The sequence below is a fragment of the Leguminivora glycinivorella genome, chromosome 1 (genome assembly GCF_023078275.1).
Source record: "Leguminivora glycinivorella isolate SPB_JAAS2020 chromosome 1, LegGlyc_1.1, whole genome shotgun sequence".
Lineage (NCBI taxonomy): Eukaryota > Metazoa > Arthropoda > Insecta > Lepidoptera > Tortricidae > Leguminivora > Leguminivora glycinivorella.
The window spans coordinates 34,560,406-34,579,488 of NC_062971.1; the positions used below are offsets into that span (position 1 = coordinate 34,560,406).

The following is a 19,083-nucleotide window of genomic DNA, read 5'->3' on the forward strand; positions in this document are numbered from 1 at the left end:
TTTGGTCACTGGTGTCATTGAGGGTCATCAGTGACAGGGTGGACTGCCCCATTCAGGGACACTGGATACGAACGCACACGCACGTACCGGGTGTCCCTGAGGGCGGCAGATATTTAAATTAAAAAAAAAGCAGTTAAAGTTAAATAAATATGTAATGTTAATTTTAAGTCACTATTATAATGTTAGTACAATATTATATAGGCAAATAAACAAATTTTATTTTATTTTATTTTATATTTATTTATTTATTGGAAATGGCCTATAAATTTTGCTTGTGACTCAATAATCATTGCCATAATCATAACAATTCATTTATTTCAGTTACATTATGATACGCACTTTATTATAAGTGCTTTTGGCTATTTTCTGAATTTCTATAGCCTGAACAAAAATCTGCTTCTGTTGACGGAGAGTGTATGTATTTGCTAGCGATTGCTCTTACCTGCATGACCCTCGAATCTTGTGATAAGAATTGTTTATTTATACTAAAAAACAATAGCAAACTCATGTGTAGGTAGCTCTTTAGCTTATACTACCTACATCTGCTTGAATACTTAAGAAGATTCTCGAAATCTAATTAAAGTGAAATTGATCGACATTATTCGATCATCTCACAATATGTACTTAGTTTAGTAGTATGCAAATAGAGTTCGATAACAATTGCTATCCATTGACTCTGTAGAAGTGACACTTGTGCCTAGAGCCATGTTTTGTTTAAGGCGCATAATGGCCTCAGTAGATAAGGATGACCCCAGGCAGATAGTGGTCGTGGAAGCGTCTCGGGCGCACTGGACGCCGGGACCCCGAGCACACAACGTATCCACACGAGCGCGAGAGAGGCTGGACCGCAGGCCCACACCTTTCCCGTAACTAACCTCAACAATGTTCATTGGCATCACTTCTAGTGGAGACAACGTCAATTCCCATTACGATTATTTAATTTGAACGCCGGAGGTGAGTCCTATTATTGTCATTATATTTATCTAAGGTCAGCTAGCTCGGTCGATTTGCCAAGTTTATATTAAGATAGCGGAGAGCTGTGGAAATGAGTTCTTTAACAGTTGACTCGTGGATACCCAGCTTACCCGAACTCCCCTGAACCTAATAACATGCGTGCATGCTTATGGCTCATTTTTGGCAGAATGGCAATAATTTACAAACCGATAGTCAAAATAGTTTAATTAACTCCATCGACCCAATCAATAATTTACCGTCGCATTTTTCTTCCAGCTGTCGGGTCCTAGGGTTTACTAAAATCCTTAACTACAATGGCGCTAGATTTTGTGGCTGGATGTATCGGAGGTAAGCAACAATTGCATATATATAAAAACCTTGCACAACACAATAGGTACCTAAACGTCGAAGTTCCGCTTGTAATTTAATTTGATCATGTTCTTTGCAGGCTGTGCTGGAATTATAGCCGGTCATCCGTTGGACACCCTAAAAGTGCACGTGCAATCAGGCAGAGGAAGCGCGCTGGAATGCACCAAAACCCTCTTGAAAGGAGGAACACTTTCCACAATGTATCGTGGAGTGTGGGCGCCCTTAGGCGGAGTATCGGCGGTAAATGCCATAGTTTTTGGAGCATATGGCAACACTAGAAGAGCGCTGCCCGATCCTGACTCTTTAAAAACGCATGCAACGGCCGGTGCAGCCGCTGGACTCATGCAGAGTTTAGCCTGCGCACCAGTTGAGCTGGTAAAAACCCGACAGCAACTTTCAAGACCAGGAGACGGTATGCCCGGAGGAGCTTGGGCGGGAGCTCGACATATCGTGCGAACGGGCGGGATTCGCAGTCTATTCCGTGGACTAACGATAACGGCCGCTCGCGACTGCCCCGCATTCGCGATCTACTTCACCTCGTACGAGCTGATGACGCGCGACGATCGGTCGGTGATGACGGTGTTCACTGCCGGCGGAGTGGCGGGGGCTCTGTCGTGGGTGTTTTTGTACCCTATTGACGTGGTGAAGTCGCGGCTGCAGGGGGACGTGGTGGGTCGGTATGCGGGCGCATGGGACTGCTTCAAGCAGTCGGTGCGGTCGGACGGCTGGCGCTGCCTGAGCCGCGGGCTGGGGGCGGTGACGCTGCGAGCATTCATCAGCAACGGCGCGTGTTTCACCGCCGTGGTGTGGACGGAGCGGATGTGGCAGCAGCAGGCGCTGGCGGGCGAGCCGGCCGCCGGTGCCGTGGCCGCCGCGCACTCGCTCTGCGCCTCCTCCGTCATCACCGAGGCCGTTTGTCAAGAGAGCGCCGACTGCTGATCTTAATGGAAACCAGTTCCGAACCTTCCTTACGCGAGTGATGACCGGAGAAGGTCGAGATTGTACAGTGTTATCTATAAATGTTATTAATTGCATTGCATTTTTATACTTACATTAAAACACCGTAGATACACTAGATACACGTAGGTATGATAATAAATACTTTGTAAAGCCGTTACGAAGTTTACATCATATACCTACATAGATATATTAAATACAAACTTATCCTATACCTATAACTTAAGCTGTAGGTAGCTATGTATTGTCACGCATGGTTTACGGAGGGGTAGACAGAGATCACAGATTTCCACTTGCTAGATCCCGAAATATTTACCTCTTTCGCTTATCATTCTATTCTTCCCGCCGACAAATTAAAGTAATTATGTACATATACTCGTACTTATCATGTTTATGAGTACTTAAATAAAACAATTGTTAAGCCTCGCAATATTATATAATACTTGTCCGAAATTTTAATAAGTAGGTACAACTATCAAAAAATATTCCAAAAATATTCCAATAGTACAGAAATGATTCACATTATGAAAATATCACAACATTATAAATAAGCCAAAATTGCTAAAACCAATGTAAATGTTAAAAATAAAGTACGGTTACATAGTAATTTTAAGTAATAATTAACTTGACTCTAGTAATATTTTTAGTGTTTCATATTATTTGTGTTATAATATAGTAACGATCTGGCGGCTTATCTTCAATTAACAAACAGTAGTAAGTAGCCTGCAACAAACAAATAGGGATGTATCAATTTCTTTCACATCGTATTATATCGTCCAATATATTATGAACTAGAGATCTTAAACAAGTATTCGTTTTCAGAGATCTCAGTTACTCGGGTTATCCTGAGACGCGAACACGGAAATTAGCTGTCTGTTAACATCTTTCATCCAATTAGGGCGTATAAGTAATTACCTAGAGTCAACAGTTATAGAAGTTATTCGGATATAACGTATTCCTAAGGGCCTAAGTAGGTACCTACTGTGAGCACTGAATTTCGTTAACTGCTGACTGGTTCACCGTGAGCCTTTAGCATGATCTAGAACTAAGGCCGCTTTGATTTTAAGGTCTCTCCATTAATTGACACAGTGAGTGTAGAGTCAAGTCTGGAGCATGGAGGTCGTACTGAGATGTGTTGACTCGCGTTCATGTTAGAAAATTGGTAGCAGAAGGGGTATCTTTATCAAGTACGGATACCGGGAGGCATGTATAGTCACACGCGGCCTTGCAGTTGACTGGGTGGCGGTGGAGGCCTGCAGGGGGCTGAGCTTCACTTTGAGCCAAAGACCCGGAGCGTCCATTAAGCCACTCACATGAGCAGTACTAGCAGTAGTAGCAGTTTGGTAGGATGGTATCGCTCTTACAACTGAGCGGTGGCTGTCCAGTGGGCCGAGCTCCATGTAAAGCCAAAGACCCGGAGCACTAGATGTAAGGTGTGGTAGAAAGGACCGTTAACGTTACCCATGATGTGATTGGCCACATTTCCTTACCAAGTACGGATATCGGGAGGCAGTCACTCGCGGTCTTGCAGCTGCGGCGGTGGCGGGGGCGGCGGGGGGATGGGCACGTTCGCCTGGTTCTCCATCAGACCGAGCTGCTCCAGCATGTCGTCGTTGTCTTCCATTAGGTGGACCTGGGGACCATCATGCTGGATTAAATGTCTGAGCGTTTTCATCACAGAACTAGATTTAGATAGAAGAAACAAGTTCATCTATTTGTATAGGGGGCCGAGCGTGTCAGATTTTGTACTGAAGTTGTTACTTGCTGTGAGTTTAAATATGTCTCAGGCCTCTGAGTGTTCATAATGTTTGTGTTGTTGCAATTAAATATAACGTAACGAGGCATTTTTAATGTTTTTGTTGACTTCAACATATAAAAATTGACGCACGAAAGCTGCAAGCTGCGATTAAAGACGGACAACTCCGTGGATTTTACTGAGTTCATTTGACATGCTAAGTACGAGTAGATACGTTTGCTTGATGGTAGATGGTAGATACGGTATTATGTATATGACATATGTAATTTTCACATTATCCGACCCTATATTGGATGCAGGAAAGATGTCAAAGGCAAATGTTAAAGATGGCACCTGTCCGTGAATAATATGTCAATGTTTATATGTGGATAGTACGAATCTATTATTTGACACATTTTTGATTAGACACCTTGTCGATATGAGCATGCACGTCATTATTATTATTATTCGGTTTATGTTAGTTCGTGGTGACGTCAATTTGTCGCAAAAAAATGTTATTGTTATTGATATATATCTCGGTTCAGAGGTCAGGTTAAAACTAGCACGCCAGTATTAGGATAGCAAAACTATTAAAACAACTCAAATCAATATACCTACATTTACCCACTCATAGAAAATCAAATTAAGACGATACAGGAGGGGTCAATTCTTCACACAAACGCTCTCGACTAATTCCTCCCTGGCTTTTGAAGATAGGGCAATGATTTTTTTCAAACACAGATTATTATTATTTTTATCTGTTTCGGACCGTTGTGCTTCTTTGATATTTTTATTTTTAATATCAAAAAACGGTAAGACAGTAACGGTAAGACACTAGACCCAATAAAAAAATTCTAAAAACGGCCTTTTTCATATGGCGCAAAAAAGGTGTGATACTCAGGATTGGTAACAATTACTTAGCCAAAAAAACTAAACGGTTCGACACAGATTACTTCATTGTTATTCAGATTCTCAAATTTCGTTACGATTGATTAAGTTTTGAAGGAGGAAACAGTCGAGAGCGGAACGTCGATTTTAAAGATTTTTTCGCAATATCTTTTAACTGAGTTGTTCTTTAATGGACATTTTTTTTTTTCGATAAATCTATTAATAACACTAGTATATATTAAAGTAGAATACCCAAATTCGAAAGGGGGGCTCCTTTCCATTTTAATATACCAACTGCAGCCAATTAGTTACCCTCCGTATTAGCACATCGTGGACACTGGCGATCAAATATATGAACGAGGCGCGTTCCTAGCAGACAGTCTCAGCTCGTGTAGGTGAACGGGTACCATGCTTTTATGAGTCAGATATGACAAGTCGACTGTTCGCGTTTGTGACAGGCGGTAACTGTGAGGTAACCGAGAGGGGGTGGGCGGCACTTTCAGCGGGGAGTGGGAGTGGCTATACTGTACGATAGTACTCTTTATTATACTGTGGTATTAGCTACTCGCGTAGCGTAGGTAAACATCTAAGTTCTCTCACTCTTTTTGCCACTCTACCCCTACCCTACCGTTAGTGCAACTGAAACATTGGTCGCAGCGATTGGCAGTTTGGATACAATGAACAGTCAAAGCGTTTTCGATGTAATTACTACCATCTTGGCTAGACACGATGATCAGTCAACATCAATATGGTTTCAATCTAATTTTAATGCGTCAAATGAAAACTCGTGAATTAGACCCTAAAGTTGGTACACAATACACTTCAATACAGTGATAATTATTTCGTCATAATGTTGTTAGTATTATGACGATGAACTTTTATTAAGGTACATATTGGTTTATTCGATAGTGTTTATTTATTTCCCATTAGATGCACAATTAAGAAGTTACGTAACATGTCCTAAGTACCTAAGCAAATTATAAGCGGATTAAGCTTAGTATTTTGTCTCTGCTGTGGGGGTAGGTTACAACAAGAAGTGGTGGACAAGTGGACAACTAATAGTCCAGTAATGTGTGATGTGTCCACTTGTCACAGGGGTGGGGGGCGTGGACATTTCCTTTTAGGCAACAGGGAGGCGTGTTAAAAAAATTTGGGAACTCCTGTTGAACATTTCTTTATTATTTATTTAAGCGTATTATTGCGTATACTTGTAGACAATTAGGTAATATTATATTATAAGTCGACATCCAGGTTACGCAACCAACCGATCGCATCAGCTGTCAAATTGGTGTAGAGATCCACCGGGCTGCCTTGGAAAGGTCTCTTAGGGTATCGTTCGACTATGTGCTGGGTAGTTTGATCTTCAAGGCCGCAGTCACATAACGGACTTTCATTCCATCCCCATTTGCATCTGCCATGACCCATGAACATTTATTAAAAAGGTCTTTATTGAAAATTAATCATAAAGTACCCTGATAGCAAGCCGAATATGGGCCAAACAGATAAAAAGAGTAGGTATTTGAATTCATCATACAAATCGTACATTGCAATCTCATGTGGACCCACTAAAACGTTACTGTGTATAAAGTAAAAACATTTAATTGTTATATGTAAAATCTAAAGTTTATCAGAAACCAGCATGCAGAAAGAGATAACTTTTTTTTTTTTTTGTCAAAGAATGATATATCTTAGGCAACCTGGGCATACTTCCTGATCACGCGCATTTATGGTATTATCTCATAGAGCCGGGTTGCTTTTAATATGATTACACAAAGATAAGGTTAAATACGACTCTGCAAGAAATCGATAATTTTTCACGCGCGCAAACAGACCCGAGAGCGTGATCGCACCCGCAATGGAGTACAGTCAGCTGCGCAAGCGGTGAACTCTACTATATTACGTTCAGTATATAAGTATCCAAGTAATAAATTAAATTAACCTTGCTTTACTTTCAAGCATATAGTATACTAGCTTTTGCCCGCAGCTTCGCTCGAGTTAGAAAGAGACAAAAAGTAGCCTATGTCACTCTCCATCCCTTCAACTATCTCCACTTAAAAACCATGTCAATTCGTCGCTCCGTTTTTCCGTGAAAGACGAACAAACAAACATACACACACACTTTCCCATTTATAATATTAGCACAACTCGGACACTGGCGATCAAATATATGAAGGGGCGCGTTCCTAGCACACAGTCTAAGCTCGTGTAGGTGAATACATGTACTATGAGATTGTATGAGTGAAATATGACAGGTCGACTGTTCGCTTTTTTGACAGGCGGTAACTGTGAGGTAACCGAGAGGGGGCGGGCGGCACTTTCAGTTGGGAGCGGGTGTGGCTATGTACGATAGTACTCTTAATTATACTGAGATATTAGTATGGATACAGTCTATAAATGCAACCTGCATCGGATCTAGACTTTTTATTAGGAGGGGAAAAAAGGAATTTCGCGCCCCTTAGACTATGTTCGAATTTAGCGCTCCCCTCTGACTTGACGCTTAATTATAAAGCGACTTCAGATTATTTGTGTTGATGACTGTACCACAGTGTAATAAGGAGTACTATCGTACAGTATGGCCATACCCGCTCTCATCTGAAAGTGCCGCTCTCGGTTGTGTCGGTCCCGACCCCAATTGAAAATGGGAATGTGGCAGGAAGAAGAAGACCGCCTATCAAAAAAGCGAACAGTCGACCTGTCATATTTCACTCATACAATCATAGTACACATTCACCTACACGAGCTTAGACTGTGTGCTAGGAACACGCCTCTTCCATATATTTGATCGCCAGTGTCCGAGGTGTGACTGTACAGGGCGAACAAAAACCGCACATCACGATAGTTTATCGATAGACGAATCCGCCGATCTACGCCCCCGTCACATGTGATCGCTCCAACCGCAGTCCAGTAAGGACTGCTTTTCGATTATACACCGTGTTTTTTTTTGTTTTCCGTTAAATTCAACTCGTAGCTTAGGTTCATTGTCAGGCCCCGTAGCCGAATGGCATTTTTCCGACGCCAAACGAAAGCGATACGCCGCTGGCTCTGTCGCGCCAATACGCAAGCGCGATAGAGATAGATATCTACTAGCGCTTCGTTTCGTGAGCGTTTCGTGAGCGAATGTGCCATTCGGCTAGCCACCCAGGAACCACCGTGTATATCAGTTTTAGTTAAATTCGCAAAAAAATTTTTTTTCAACACTTTCATACATAATAAATGAATTTATTAGTGTGAGAGACCCTTCAGAATAACATTCAAGTTAGTGTCAAGTGATTGACGGCACATGTCAAAACAAATAACATTAGAAATTGGTAAAGGCTCTCAGACACGTGTTCAGTCACATCTTTATTTTTTTAATAACTCGATAACCGTAAGAGTTAAGACGTTAGTTTCTTAGACAAATTAATCGTAAGCATTTGATCTCAAGAACCTTTCCTTAAAGTTAACGGAATTTAATAAAAACAGGGTGTATATGGTCTATAGGTGCCTGTAAATATGCCTATAAATATGATATAAAGATAATGAAATTAATTAGCAAGGTTGCAAGCGTACTCTTTTGATTGACGATATAATTATCCGATAAATGCTTAGGCTAAATCAGCGGAGTCATTCAACCCTAGAATCCAATCCTAGTGTTTCGAGTGTCCATGTGGAGCAGTAATCGCTTACAATAAGTCGACCTGTCTGCTCGTTTGCCTTGCATCTTATACAAAAACGGCCTATAAGTTGCTCTTGTAGTCTTCTCTTGCTAGGCCTTAGTGCGTTTTCACATTATCCGATCCGATATCGGATGTAGTTGTAGGACCGATATCCCTTCTTTTAAGCCGCCATCTTTAATTTTGCATTTGAAATCCTTCTGACATCCGATATCGGATCCGATAATGTGAAAACGCACTTACTTTTCCAGGGTCTACTGGCTTTAGTTGTCCAAACTATCAGTACGATAGTTACTCTACATATATTATACACCGTGTTTTACTTAACACTAAAAACCTGAAAACAGTTTGTTCAGAATCGAGAGTAGAATCGATTGAGCTATATCTTGATGGGGGTAATATTTTTATTTATATTTGTATTATTAGTTATTTTTTACGTGCCTATTCTATTGTATTCGTAATACAACATTGTGTATATCGCATTGCTAGAGGTTGTTTACCTTTTTCAGTATTTAGGGGTATTAATACTGGCTGGTTACTTGGACGATTATTTTTTCCGCTACGAGTTTGACGTTGTTTGTCAGTTTAATCGTAATGTTTATCATAAGTCATAACAAATTGAACTCGTACTTAATTACAACCTTGTCATTTTGAATATTGGGTTTAAATTTGCTTACTGCGATTATCTGTCCAATTTGAAGTTTACTGTGACAAAGCTTTAAAGTGTTTTACAGTGACATCTTAGCTGTCTATTGGTAAACCTTATGTCGTTGCAGTAACGTACACAAATAAATAGTTTTATGGTTTATGGTGGAAGTTAGCAATTATTTAATTGAGGTAGAGCTAAAAGTAAAGTAGAACTGTCCAGAAAATAAAAAAATACAATTTAAAAAAAAGTAACCATCAGATTAAACGATGAATACTCTAGATGAGTTTAAAAAAATAAAAATCAGTTGGGGTGTCTGAGGTTTTGAGTGTTACCGGAAACACCTTGTATACTGTGCTACCAGTATCAATTATACGCCTCAGAGCACTGTGAGAATTCGCTTGTTTTTTGCGCGGGCGCATGCAAGCGGGTGTCATAAAACACGGTGTCCGCTTTTGTAAGGGTAAAAACTAAAATCCGTCGCTCGCATCTACACCAGGGTACGTAGCCAAATGCACAAACGATTACGACAATATCGATATCGTAGCTCGTTGTCTCTATCGCTCTTCCGTAGTTGTGCGACAGAGTCAAACTGCGTTTCCATCGGCGTCTAGCAACAACGATTGTCATTTCGGCTAGGCCGGCTGATAGCGTTGCTAATTCATACCAAGTTACTCCGGTTAGCGGACGCCCTAATGCCCCGCTGAAACGTGAATTCATCATGTTGTTGTTTATATGTATTTCTTATCAGGTGAACGGGCGTTAGAGATAGCGTTAGTGGATGTAGTGTTGACCTATAATCACCCAGGAATCAGAGATAGTCACCTTCTTCATGCAACAAATATACTATATAAGTTGATATTAGCTTCTGAACGAAGTTAATGGAGCTTCAGGTGTCTTTGGCTAGGTCTTGGAGAGCAGGATCTTTTACCGTTTCTCTTCCATCCAATAGTATCCAGTAGAAAGGTGTCCCACAATCTAGATAATTTGTCGTGTCACTCAAAGAACCTAGCCCCTGAAAGATTCTTACTTTGCTTTGATAAACTGGAGGGACAACCCCCATGTAACCCTTATAAATGATCTAAGCTTACATCAGGAAGTGCGAAGCGCAGTTGCCCATGACGAGCAGTCTCAGAGAGCAGGATCTTCTGCCGTTTTTCCTGCATCAGCCGCTCGCGGTACTTGTGGATGTTAACGTACACGTTGAACAGCCTCATGATCATTCAGGATAGAAAATGATCCTATTCTTTGTACCAGATAATCTGGGGATAGTTGTCAAAAGCGGACCCCAGGCTCCCATGAGCCGCCGTGGCAAATGCGGGGATAACGCAAGGAGGATGACTATGAGTAATCTAAATACCCCGAAGTAACCAGTAAACGAAGCGTCGCAATCTGAGATGATCCCTTGTATCACTGCAAGATACTCGAAGTTACTGAAAATTTTCAACAGATTCCCCTTAACTGCTTCAGGATGAAGAGTTACAAACCGAAGAGAACCCCGTTAAAATATTTGATAAGTATTTAAGAAGCTAAGCTTACATCAGGAAGTGCGGAACGCAATTGCCCATGACGAGCGGTCTCTGAGAGCAGGATCTTCTGCCGTTTCTCCTCCATCAGCCGCTCGCGGTGCTTGTGGATGTAGTCGTACACGTTGGGCAGCCCCATGATCACGCACGCTGACAGCGCTGAGCGGTAGATGTTCATGTCTGTCGCTTCGTACCTGGTGGACAATAACGATAATAGTCATAATTAACTGGTAAAGAATAATCTACATTTTCATTGAAAAGAACGAATTGAAGGAATCCTTAGTTCCCTTTACCGACAACACGTTACCTACGTAGCAATTCTCCCACGAACCATGGCGAGGGTTGTGGCAAAGGTAATGGAATTCTTATCACTCATTGATCCTTTCATCATAGCACTCCACATGGTAAATCGCAGTGACGCCGTTGAATCCCCCAATGGCAAAGATCATATCATCAATGACCTTGATGGCGAAATTGGCTCGAGAATTGTGTTAAAGACAAATGGAACACTAACCACTCATTAGTTCTCTCGTAGTATCTAGTGACGTCGTTATCCCCCAATGGCGAAGATCATGTCGTCAATGACCTCGATAGCGCAGTTGCTGCGAGGGTTGTACCAACATGTTGGATAAAGGTGACCGAAAACTTAACATTCATTGGTCCTCTCGTCATAGCACTCCCCATGGTAAATCGTAGTGACGCCGTTGAATGGCCCCAATGGCGAAGATCATGTCGTCAATTACCTCGATGGCTAAGTTACTGCGAGGATTGTGGCAAAGGCAGTGAAACTCTTACCACTCATTGGTCCTCTCGTCATAGCACTCCACGTGGTAAATCGTAGTGACGCCGTTGAATCCCCCAATGGCGAAGATCATGTCGTCAATGACCTCGATGGCGAAGTTGCTGCGAGGGTTGTACATGTCGGGCACGGGCGACCACGTGTTCGTGCCCGGGTCGTACACCTCACCGCTGCACATGCGCGATATACCGTTGAAGCCGCCGATTACGTATATCTGAAAGGCGAAGTTTATGTTAGAAATTTTTAGCTTTAGTGTATATTTGTGGGTGTTCTGATTGGAATCACTCCAGTGTGCAAGAAAATATTACAATTCAGTCATTTTCATAGTATCATCCAGAAAACATACCGGTTTCACATTACATGGTGACCCTACCATTGACTTTCGATGCCTTTATCAGTGTGTGTGAGTGGCCTTACTTACTTACTTCGCTGGTTCTGCGACCTTGGCCTCCGACGCAGACTTCGCCATTCACTCTTTCCTGTCAGTGGCCTAAGATGCCATATTCATGGAACTAAAGCCTGACCAGAATAAATTACTATTGTCAGGAGGGCGCTGTTATTCTGATGCATGGGTTGACAGTTCAGAATAGTATGAAAATAGTTATTTTCCCCTCACTAGCTCGGAAACACGTGTTTTGTCCTTTAATACCAGCGGGTAAAAACGCATTTTATCCACTAGTGGGTAAAGTAATTTGACCTTGAATAAAGTGAAATTAACTGCTTTAAAATTGATAAAAGTAGGTGAATCTAGTAATAAAGATGATTTACCACCTGTGGAACTACTGGAAGCAGTGATAAACGCATTTTTTGCGTTGTAGTTTCCTCGCTATAGTGAGGGGAAAAGTTTTGTGTTACACTCGGGTGCAAATGTATTTTACTTCGTGTGTTAAAAAACTCGCAAGTTCAGGATTCTATTCTCGAACCACTCGCTTCGCTCGTGGTTCAACTAAAGAATCCTTTCACTTGCTCGTTTTTCAATTCCACACTCGGCGTTAAAATACATCTTTGCCCCCTTGTATAACAAATAACTATTGTTATACAAGGGGGCAAAGTTGTATTTTAACGCCGAGTGTGGAATTTAAAAACGAGCAAGTGAAAGGATTCTATAGTTGAACCACGAGCGAAGCGAGTGGTTCAAGAATAGAATCCTGAACTTGCGAGTTTTTTAAGACACGAGAAGTAAAATACATTTGCACCCGAGTGTAACACAAAACTTTTCCCCTCACTATAGCGAGGAAACTACAACACAAAAAATGCGTTGATCACTGCTTCCAGTAGTTCCACAGGTGGTAAATCATCTTTATTACTAGATTCACCTACATTTATCAATTTTAAAGCAGTTAATTTGACTTTATTCAAGGTCAAATTACTTTACCCACTAGTGGATAAAATGCGTTTTTACCCGCTGTTATTAAAGGACAAAACACGTGTTTCCGAGCTAGTGAGGGGAAAAAATACATAGTTCTAATGAACCTTATTGTGGTACGCGATGCATGAGACGCCAGAGCGACGCGAGCGCATAGGAGCCAGGTTCGTCCACTGATTGGTGTCCGGATCGTAAACTTCTACGGTGTTCATGCACTCCTGCCCGTTGAAGCCTCCGGTTATGTAGATTTTGTCTGTGGAGCCAACGTTCATGATCTAAGCCACATAATAGTGAAATTCTGGTATCCGTTGCAGAGTTAGGAGGGTCATTAAATTTTCTTGCCACTATGATTCTCACGATTTTTAGGAGAAAATGTTGAAACCGCTAGAACCGCTCATTACGCAGATCGTCTTCCCAAGCACGAGCACAGAAACTTCTCCTACTCAGTTTAAATATACGACAACTTACTGTGCAGAGCAGTGGCGCTGGCATCCAGCCGCTGGGCGATCATCGGAGCCACCAGCGACCACTGGTTGGTGCGTTGGTTGAAGCGCTCTGGCGTGTTCTGACAATGGTGATCAATCGACCATCGTAACCACTAATTACGTATGTAGAACAGTTTCTCTACTTGGCCACAGACTCATTCCAACATATCAGAGAAAATCTACAACTTACTGTCCAAAGCAGCGGCGCTGGCATCCGACCTCTGAGCGTTCATCGGGGCCACCAGCGACCACTGGTTAGTGCGATGGTTGAAGCGCTCCGCCGTATTCTGGCGGTGGTGACCATCGTAACCACCCATCGCGTAGATCGTCTCTCCGAGCACAGCCACGGAAACGTAGCAGCGACGAGCGTTCATTGGTGCCACCTGGTACATTAGGAAGTAAAAATTGGACAAAATGATTGTGCGGAAGAGTGGAAATATTGACTAAGTATTGATAGCTTTTCGTTCCAAAATGCACCCTGAACTAAAAAGGAAGTCAAATTCGTACATAGTTTTTTTGAAGAATAATACATGGCGCAGTCGGTAGGATATGATTCCATGATTAAAAGCACTAGGATCTGATATTGATGATAGAATGCAGCAAAAAAGAGTATATATGTTTTTAATTGGTTGGCAACGCGCATGTGACAGTCCTTGAGTTGCAGGCGTCCATAGGTTACGGTGACCGCTTTCCATCAGGCGGACCGCATACTTGTTTGCTACCGACGTAGTATAAAAAAGAATCCGAAGTCTGTCTTTGCCGTCTTTATGAAGTGTTATTTTCTTATTCAGACCCCATCAAACTTGGGTTTTTACCAGTTCTTATTTTCAGTCACTCACCTCACGCCAGGTCTTAGTAACAGCATCAAAGCATCTGCACGAGTTAAAATAGTCCATCCCATCAAATCCTCCAATGACATAAATGCAGTATCCCAACACCGCAGTCCCGTGGTACGCGCGGGGACCCGCTGGGTCCACCTCTTCTACCTGAAACACAGCCCGTTCTTGTCATCTGGTTTAAAAGTATTTAAAGAATTTCAAGCCACGATTACCTTTATCCAACGATCCGCGCGGGTGTCGTAAGTTTCTATAAACGCCGTCGGTGAACCACCGCTCCACCCTCCAATGGCAAACAATACCTTTAAAAATTAGGAAACAAAGTTCTCACTTCAATCAGTCGCGAAAATGATCATGTTCGACTAAAACGCGAAATCCTTACTTCGTGGGGTACTCTGGGGCGAGCGATCTCGGGCGTTGCGACCTCTCCGTCTCGCTGGGCTATCATCTCCAGGTCGTAGAGGAACTTTAGAGTCTCTATGATGATGGGTCGCGAGCCCTCGTTGCCGGTCACGTATGGGTGGTCTTTGACGTTCTCCAAGAAAAACTGTAAGAAAAATTTACCAGTGAGTAATCAGTAAATAGTAAGTACTCGTACATGATGCCTTCGGCACACCTCGGAAAGAGGCGCGTTCCTAGCACACAGTCTAAGCTCGTGTACGTGAACGCGTACTATGCTTGTATGAGTGAAATATATGACAGGTCGACTGTTTGCGTTTTTGACAGGCGGTAACGGTGAGGTAACCGAGAGAGGGTGGGCGGCACTTTCAGCGGGGAGCGGAAGTGGCCATACTGTACGATATTACTCATTATTATACTGTGCCTTCAGTTCGGACCGGGCATTGTCAGTACCCGAAAACAAGTATAATTTGTGTCAATTTCTGATAGAGTATGTAATGGCTGCAAATATCCGGTAGCAACAAAAAAGGACCATTATCAAAAAGCACATCCTGAATTCATAATCCACGAGGACAAGTAATGTTAAGCTCTTCTGTCATCAAAAAAATACTCACTTGAGTATCAAGTAATCCAAGTCTTATACTGCCCATCAATTTGACGGTGTGCTGCCAACGCACGTCCGGCTCGTAGTTGACCCAGCGCAGCACGGCCTCCCACACCGCCTCCTCGCTCTTCACGTTCAGCTCGTCCTCCAGGATGATGGAGTTGAGCTCCTCGAGCGGCAGGTGCAGGAACTCGTCGCTCTGCGCTGACACGGTCACGAAGTAGCGGAGGAGGTACCGACGGGCGTCGGCTTCCAGTTTGTAGCAGAACACTCGCCTGAGAACCAGAATAAAACAAAATTAGTTACCACGGCGTCACATTTGAAATAAGCCAATTCATGAGAAGTTCACGAACGATGACAGTCTTTTACAACTCTAAAGTTATATTTGTTGTTTTTTTTAATTTGTTTTTCAGTTTGTATTTGTTTTTCACCATGTTTAATTTTTAATTTAAAGTAGCTTTTTAATTTTGTTGAATCCATATTATTTATTATAATTTTGACATGTAAAAGTGCCCCTGTGGCCTAGGTACTTACTGAATAAATGTTTTTGATTTTTTTTGACATTGCTGATGGGGGTACTTGGTAGGAAGTGTAATATAAGTAGCCTACTAACTATCCACTTCTTAGGATTAAGCGAAGTGCGTAGATGGTCACAGCGGACCCTAGGCTCACATGAGCAGTGAAAAATGCCGGGATAATGCAAGGAGGATGATGTAGATGGTCACAGCATATCTGCAGCACCCCAAGAAACTCAAAAAAGTCCGCAGTCATGAGGAGCTCGTGGACGTTGGCATCGATAACGTCGATGTGCCAAAGGTAGAAGGACTCATTTAGGTTAAGGGTGTCGGGGCTGAGACTGATGTCACTCACCTAGCAAACGTCATGATCCCAAGGCAATTCCTAGGATTGAGCGAAGTGCGTAGATGGTCGCAGCATATCTGCAGCACCCCAAGGAACGCTAGGAAGTCCGCAGTCATCAGCAGTTCGTGGACATTGGCATCAGTGACGTCGATGCGTCGGAGATAGGCGTACTCGATGAGGAGGAGCAGGATCTCGGAGCGGACGCCAGAGATCAGGACATCGCTCTGCTCGCGGGAGTGTAGCGTCGTCGTGAACAGAGCCCTGTTGATATCAAAATTTAATATTGATTCTAGTGCTTATACCAAACCCAGCTTTGCACAGCCTGCCGTAGAAACGGAACATTACAGCGGTAGTGCAATTTGAGAAAAAGTAGGAAAAATCTTTGAACACTTATTGTAGTTTAAATTCTACAGGCAATTAATATTACCATTACCATTTGCAGTTCCTATACACGTGGCAGTCTTACAACTCATATTAAATAAAAGTAGCTAACACACGACCGCATCGCACCACGATCTTTCACATAGGTAAGTGAGAGCAAGAAATAACTATTTCGCACTCTCACTTACAGGATAGTATGTGGATGACCTAGATGCGTTGCGGTCATGTGTTAGCACAAACAGGGGCCCATTTCTCGAAGCTACAAGTTACAAGTGGTTGTCAATGTCTAATATGACAAGTTGCAAAGAGACTTCCGATTGTAACTTGTAACTTTCAGTTTTGAGAAATGGGCCACAGATTGAGTCACTTACAGGAAGTAGGGACTGCAGGCTGACAATATGGCGCGGTGGACGGGGAAAGCGGCGCCGTCGTCGGCGCGCACGATCGCGTCGCACAACAGCCGGCACTCGCGCAGCCGGTGCAGCGCCTGCATCGCCGCCACCGACATGCACCGGCCCGTCTCGCGACCCGCCGTCTGTGGACACGCTTATGTTATACACACACAGCCGGGGCCACCTGTATGGCCGCCACCGACATGCACCGGCCCGTCTCGCGACCCGCCGTCGGTTCGACAGAAATTAGTCATACTTGCACATAATGCATACCTGCGTGCGTAACCGAATGTAGGTACAAACGCTCACGAAACGAAACGCTCGTAGATATCTATCTCTATCGCTCTTGCGTATTGGCGCCACAGCCAGACCACCTTTCGCGGCGTTTCGCTTTCGTTTCGCGTCGTAGAAATGCCATTCGGCTACGGGACCTGATATGAAATGACTGTGTCAATAGCTGGGTCTACAATGACTTAGCAGCCTCGCAAGCACGGGAAACATCCGTCATTCAAATTCAATCCTAGCAGACTTGCAAGGCTTGCACGTGACCACAAAAGTAGTGTCACGTATATTAACATACTTAATAATATGTGTTATGAAATTAAAGCCCGTTTCAGTTATAGGTACCTATCATTATAAATATCAATAAGATTGTTGCAGTAAAAAAACTGCAGGCGTTTCCGACGTCTGACCAAGTGACCACGGCTAGCAAGGTCCACATTTATTTCATCCAAGTTGACCACGACACAAACAGTTGACCAGTTCCACTCTTCAAAATATCTACTAAGCTACGAGCAAGAGATGGTTAGTATGGAGTTAGGTACCTACCAAACATATTGAAATTAATATCATCGAATTTATTTAAATACTTAATCTAAAAGATTACGTTCGCTTTAGGTACCGCATAAAAGAACTTTCTTATTAATTTTCCCGGTAAGTGTGTTTGCTAAGGACTTGACTATAAGTTTGTTATCAACTAGCGATGTTAGGCATTAATATTTATTGACAAAAGCTAATTAAGTAGGTAAATAACTAATTAGCAAGTACCTAAGAAAGTAACAACTCGTAATGCAATTATACACTTGTATCATCCTCTGTTGATTACAGAAAAGGTGACAAGACAGTTAATTATAGAGACATGGAAAATTAAACAAGTTAACAATAACATATCATCAATCATGTACAAAGTAGCTGATTAATCGTAACGATTTAAAGCGATGTTATTAATAGGCGAAATGTAATCATTCGTATAGAAAACATTTTGCTCAAAAACAAGTCTTGTTGATAGCCGCGTCCAACAACACAATTTGAAAATATAAACACATCCAGTAGGCATATGCCAGCGGGCGATAGACGAGAGTTCTTCTGACGAGTCTGCTCCGCTAAGCGTTCGCTCGAGCCCTAGTAACCGTACTACTTACAGTGTTGTTCGGGTCGTTATCCATTGTAAGAAGACTACCGCAAAGTCATCATCATAATAAATTGTCACGCATCAACTATTCGCAAACGTAAAGCGGGACGTCTCGCGACACTAACGGGATTTAGCTCGTAATTTTATAAAAGTAACCGTAAAAAAGAATCCAAAATAGCAAATCAAGTCATTTGAATAAACATTTTAGGTTAGCAAAAAAATGATATATGAATGACAAACATGTCACACCTTTTTTTTCCAGTTGACATTACTAGATAACAGTATTTTCATTTTCAGCAGTCGCCTTGCTGAAATCAAAAGTGTTTATAGTTTTAAGTTAGGTAAAGGCCTTCGCTTGTTTTTGTACCGGCTCGGACCTAGTTTGAGGTTGGATTACAACAATTATTTTGAAATACTACGAGGAAATCTAATGTAATATTTTAAAATAAATTATTTAAATGAATAAATAAAGGGTACACGTTTCCATATTCCTAGTGTCGCCTGTATAGTTAAGTATATGCAATATATTGGTTTATGTGGAAACGCGTTTGCACTAGGTACCCTAGGTAGTTATATTTATATTTTTCGTAAATTATTAATTTATTTATTTTAAGAGGCATGGCTCATATAGCGGATTAAAATTACTACAGAAACTGAATTAAAGATTTATAATAAAAACAATTTAAATTAGGGAAACATTGTCATATCTCGACTTACAACTGTAATAAGAATTTAAAAAATAGTGCAATAAAGTCAAAGGCTCAGAGAAAACTAGTTTTGTTAATTTAGTTGTAAGATTTTTGATTGAAAATGAAATGAAA

At 42.0% G+C, this 19,083-nt stretch overlaps 2 protein-coding genes across 4 annotated transcripts; one reads left to right on the top strand and one right to left on the bottom strand.

The window, feature by feature from the left end:
* The first annotated feature begins 770 nt into the window (after positions 1-770).
* LOC125227490 (mitochondrial basic amino acids transporter-like) lies at positions 771-2,436 on the top strand. 2 transcript variants are annotated; one of them, XM_048131829.1, is made up of 4 exons: positions 771-954; positions 1,231-1,302; positions 1,403-2,172; positions 2,209-2,436. In XM_048131829.1, the coding sequence occupies exons 2-4, from the start codon at positions 1,269-1,271 to the stop codon at positions 2,260-2,262; spliced, it is 858 nt and encodes a 285-aa protein (XP_047987786.1). In that variant the 5' UTR covers positions 771-954; positions 1,231-1,268; the 3' UTR covers positions 2,263-2,436. The 2 variants fall into 2 exon arrangements, with proteins under 2 accessions (XP_047987786.1, XP_047987777.1); XM_048131820.1 differs by having other exon boundaries at positions 772-954; positions 1,403-2,436.
* A 122-nt stretch (positions 2,437-2,558) lies between these two features.
* LOC125227473 (kelch-like protein 10) lies at positions 2,559-18,568 on the bottom strand. 2 transcript variants are annotated; one of them, XM_048131802.1, is made up of 13 exons: positions 18,512-18,568; positions 16,831-16,994; positions 16,088-16,339; positions 15,228-15,492; positions 14,597-14,761; positions 14,430-14,516; positions 14,218-14,364; positions 13,569-13,761; positions 13,001-13,146; positions 11,524-11,741; positions 10,742-10,922; positions 3,771-3,913; positions 2,559-3,003 (listed from the first exon to the last, which is right to left on the bottom strand). In XM_048131802.1, the coding sequence occupies exons 1-12, from the start codon at positions 18,551-18,553 to the stop codon at positions 3,794-3,796; spliced, it is 1,980 nt and encodes a 659-aa protein (XP_047987759.1). In that variant the 5' UTR covers positions 18,554-18,568; the 3' UTR covers positions 2,559-3,003; positions 3,771-3,793. The 2 variants fall into 2 exon arrangements, with proteins under 2 accessions (XP_047987759.1, XP_047987767.1); XM_048131810.1 differs by lacking the exon at positions 18,512-18,568 and adding an exon at positions 18,273-18,490 and having other exon boundaries at positions 2,561-3,003.
* Positions 18,569-19,083: the final 515 nt, after the last annotated feature.

What these genes read in the sequence shown, in the direction of transcription:
- LOC125227490 (XM_048131820.1), top strand. Translation starts at nt 1,269, where the DNA reads ATGGCGCTAGATTTTGTGGCTGGATGTATCGGAG. An exon ending in TGTGGCTGGATGTATCGGAG is followed by an intron (nt 1,303 to 1,402) that starts GTAAGCAACAAT and finishes TGTTCTTTGCAG; the next exon opens with GCTGTGCTGGAATTATAGCC.
- LOC125227473 (XM_048131802.1), bottom strand. Translation starts at nt 18,553, where the DNA reads ATGAAAATACTGTTATCTAGTAATGTCAACTGGAAAAAAAAG. An exon ending in GGGATCATGACGTTTGCTAG is followed by an intron (nt 15,493 to 16,087) that starts GTGAGTGACATC and finishes TCTGGTTCTCAG; the next exon opens with GCGAGTGTTCTGCTACAAAC. An exon ending in CAGCGCCGCTGCTTTGGACA is followed by an intron (nt 13,147 to 13,568) that starts GTAAGTTGTAGA and finishes TTGGCTCCACAG; the next exon opens with ACAAAATCTACATAACCGGA.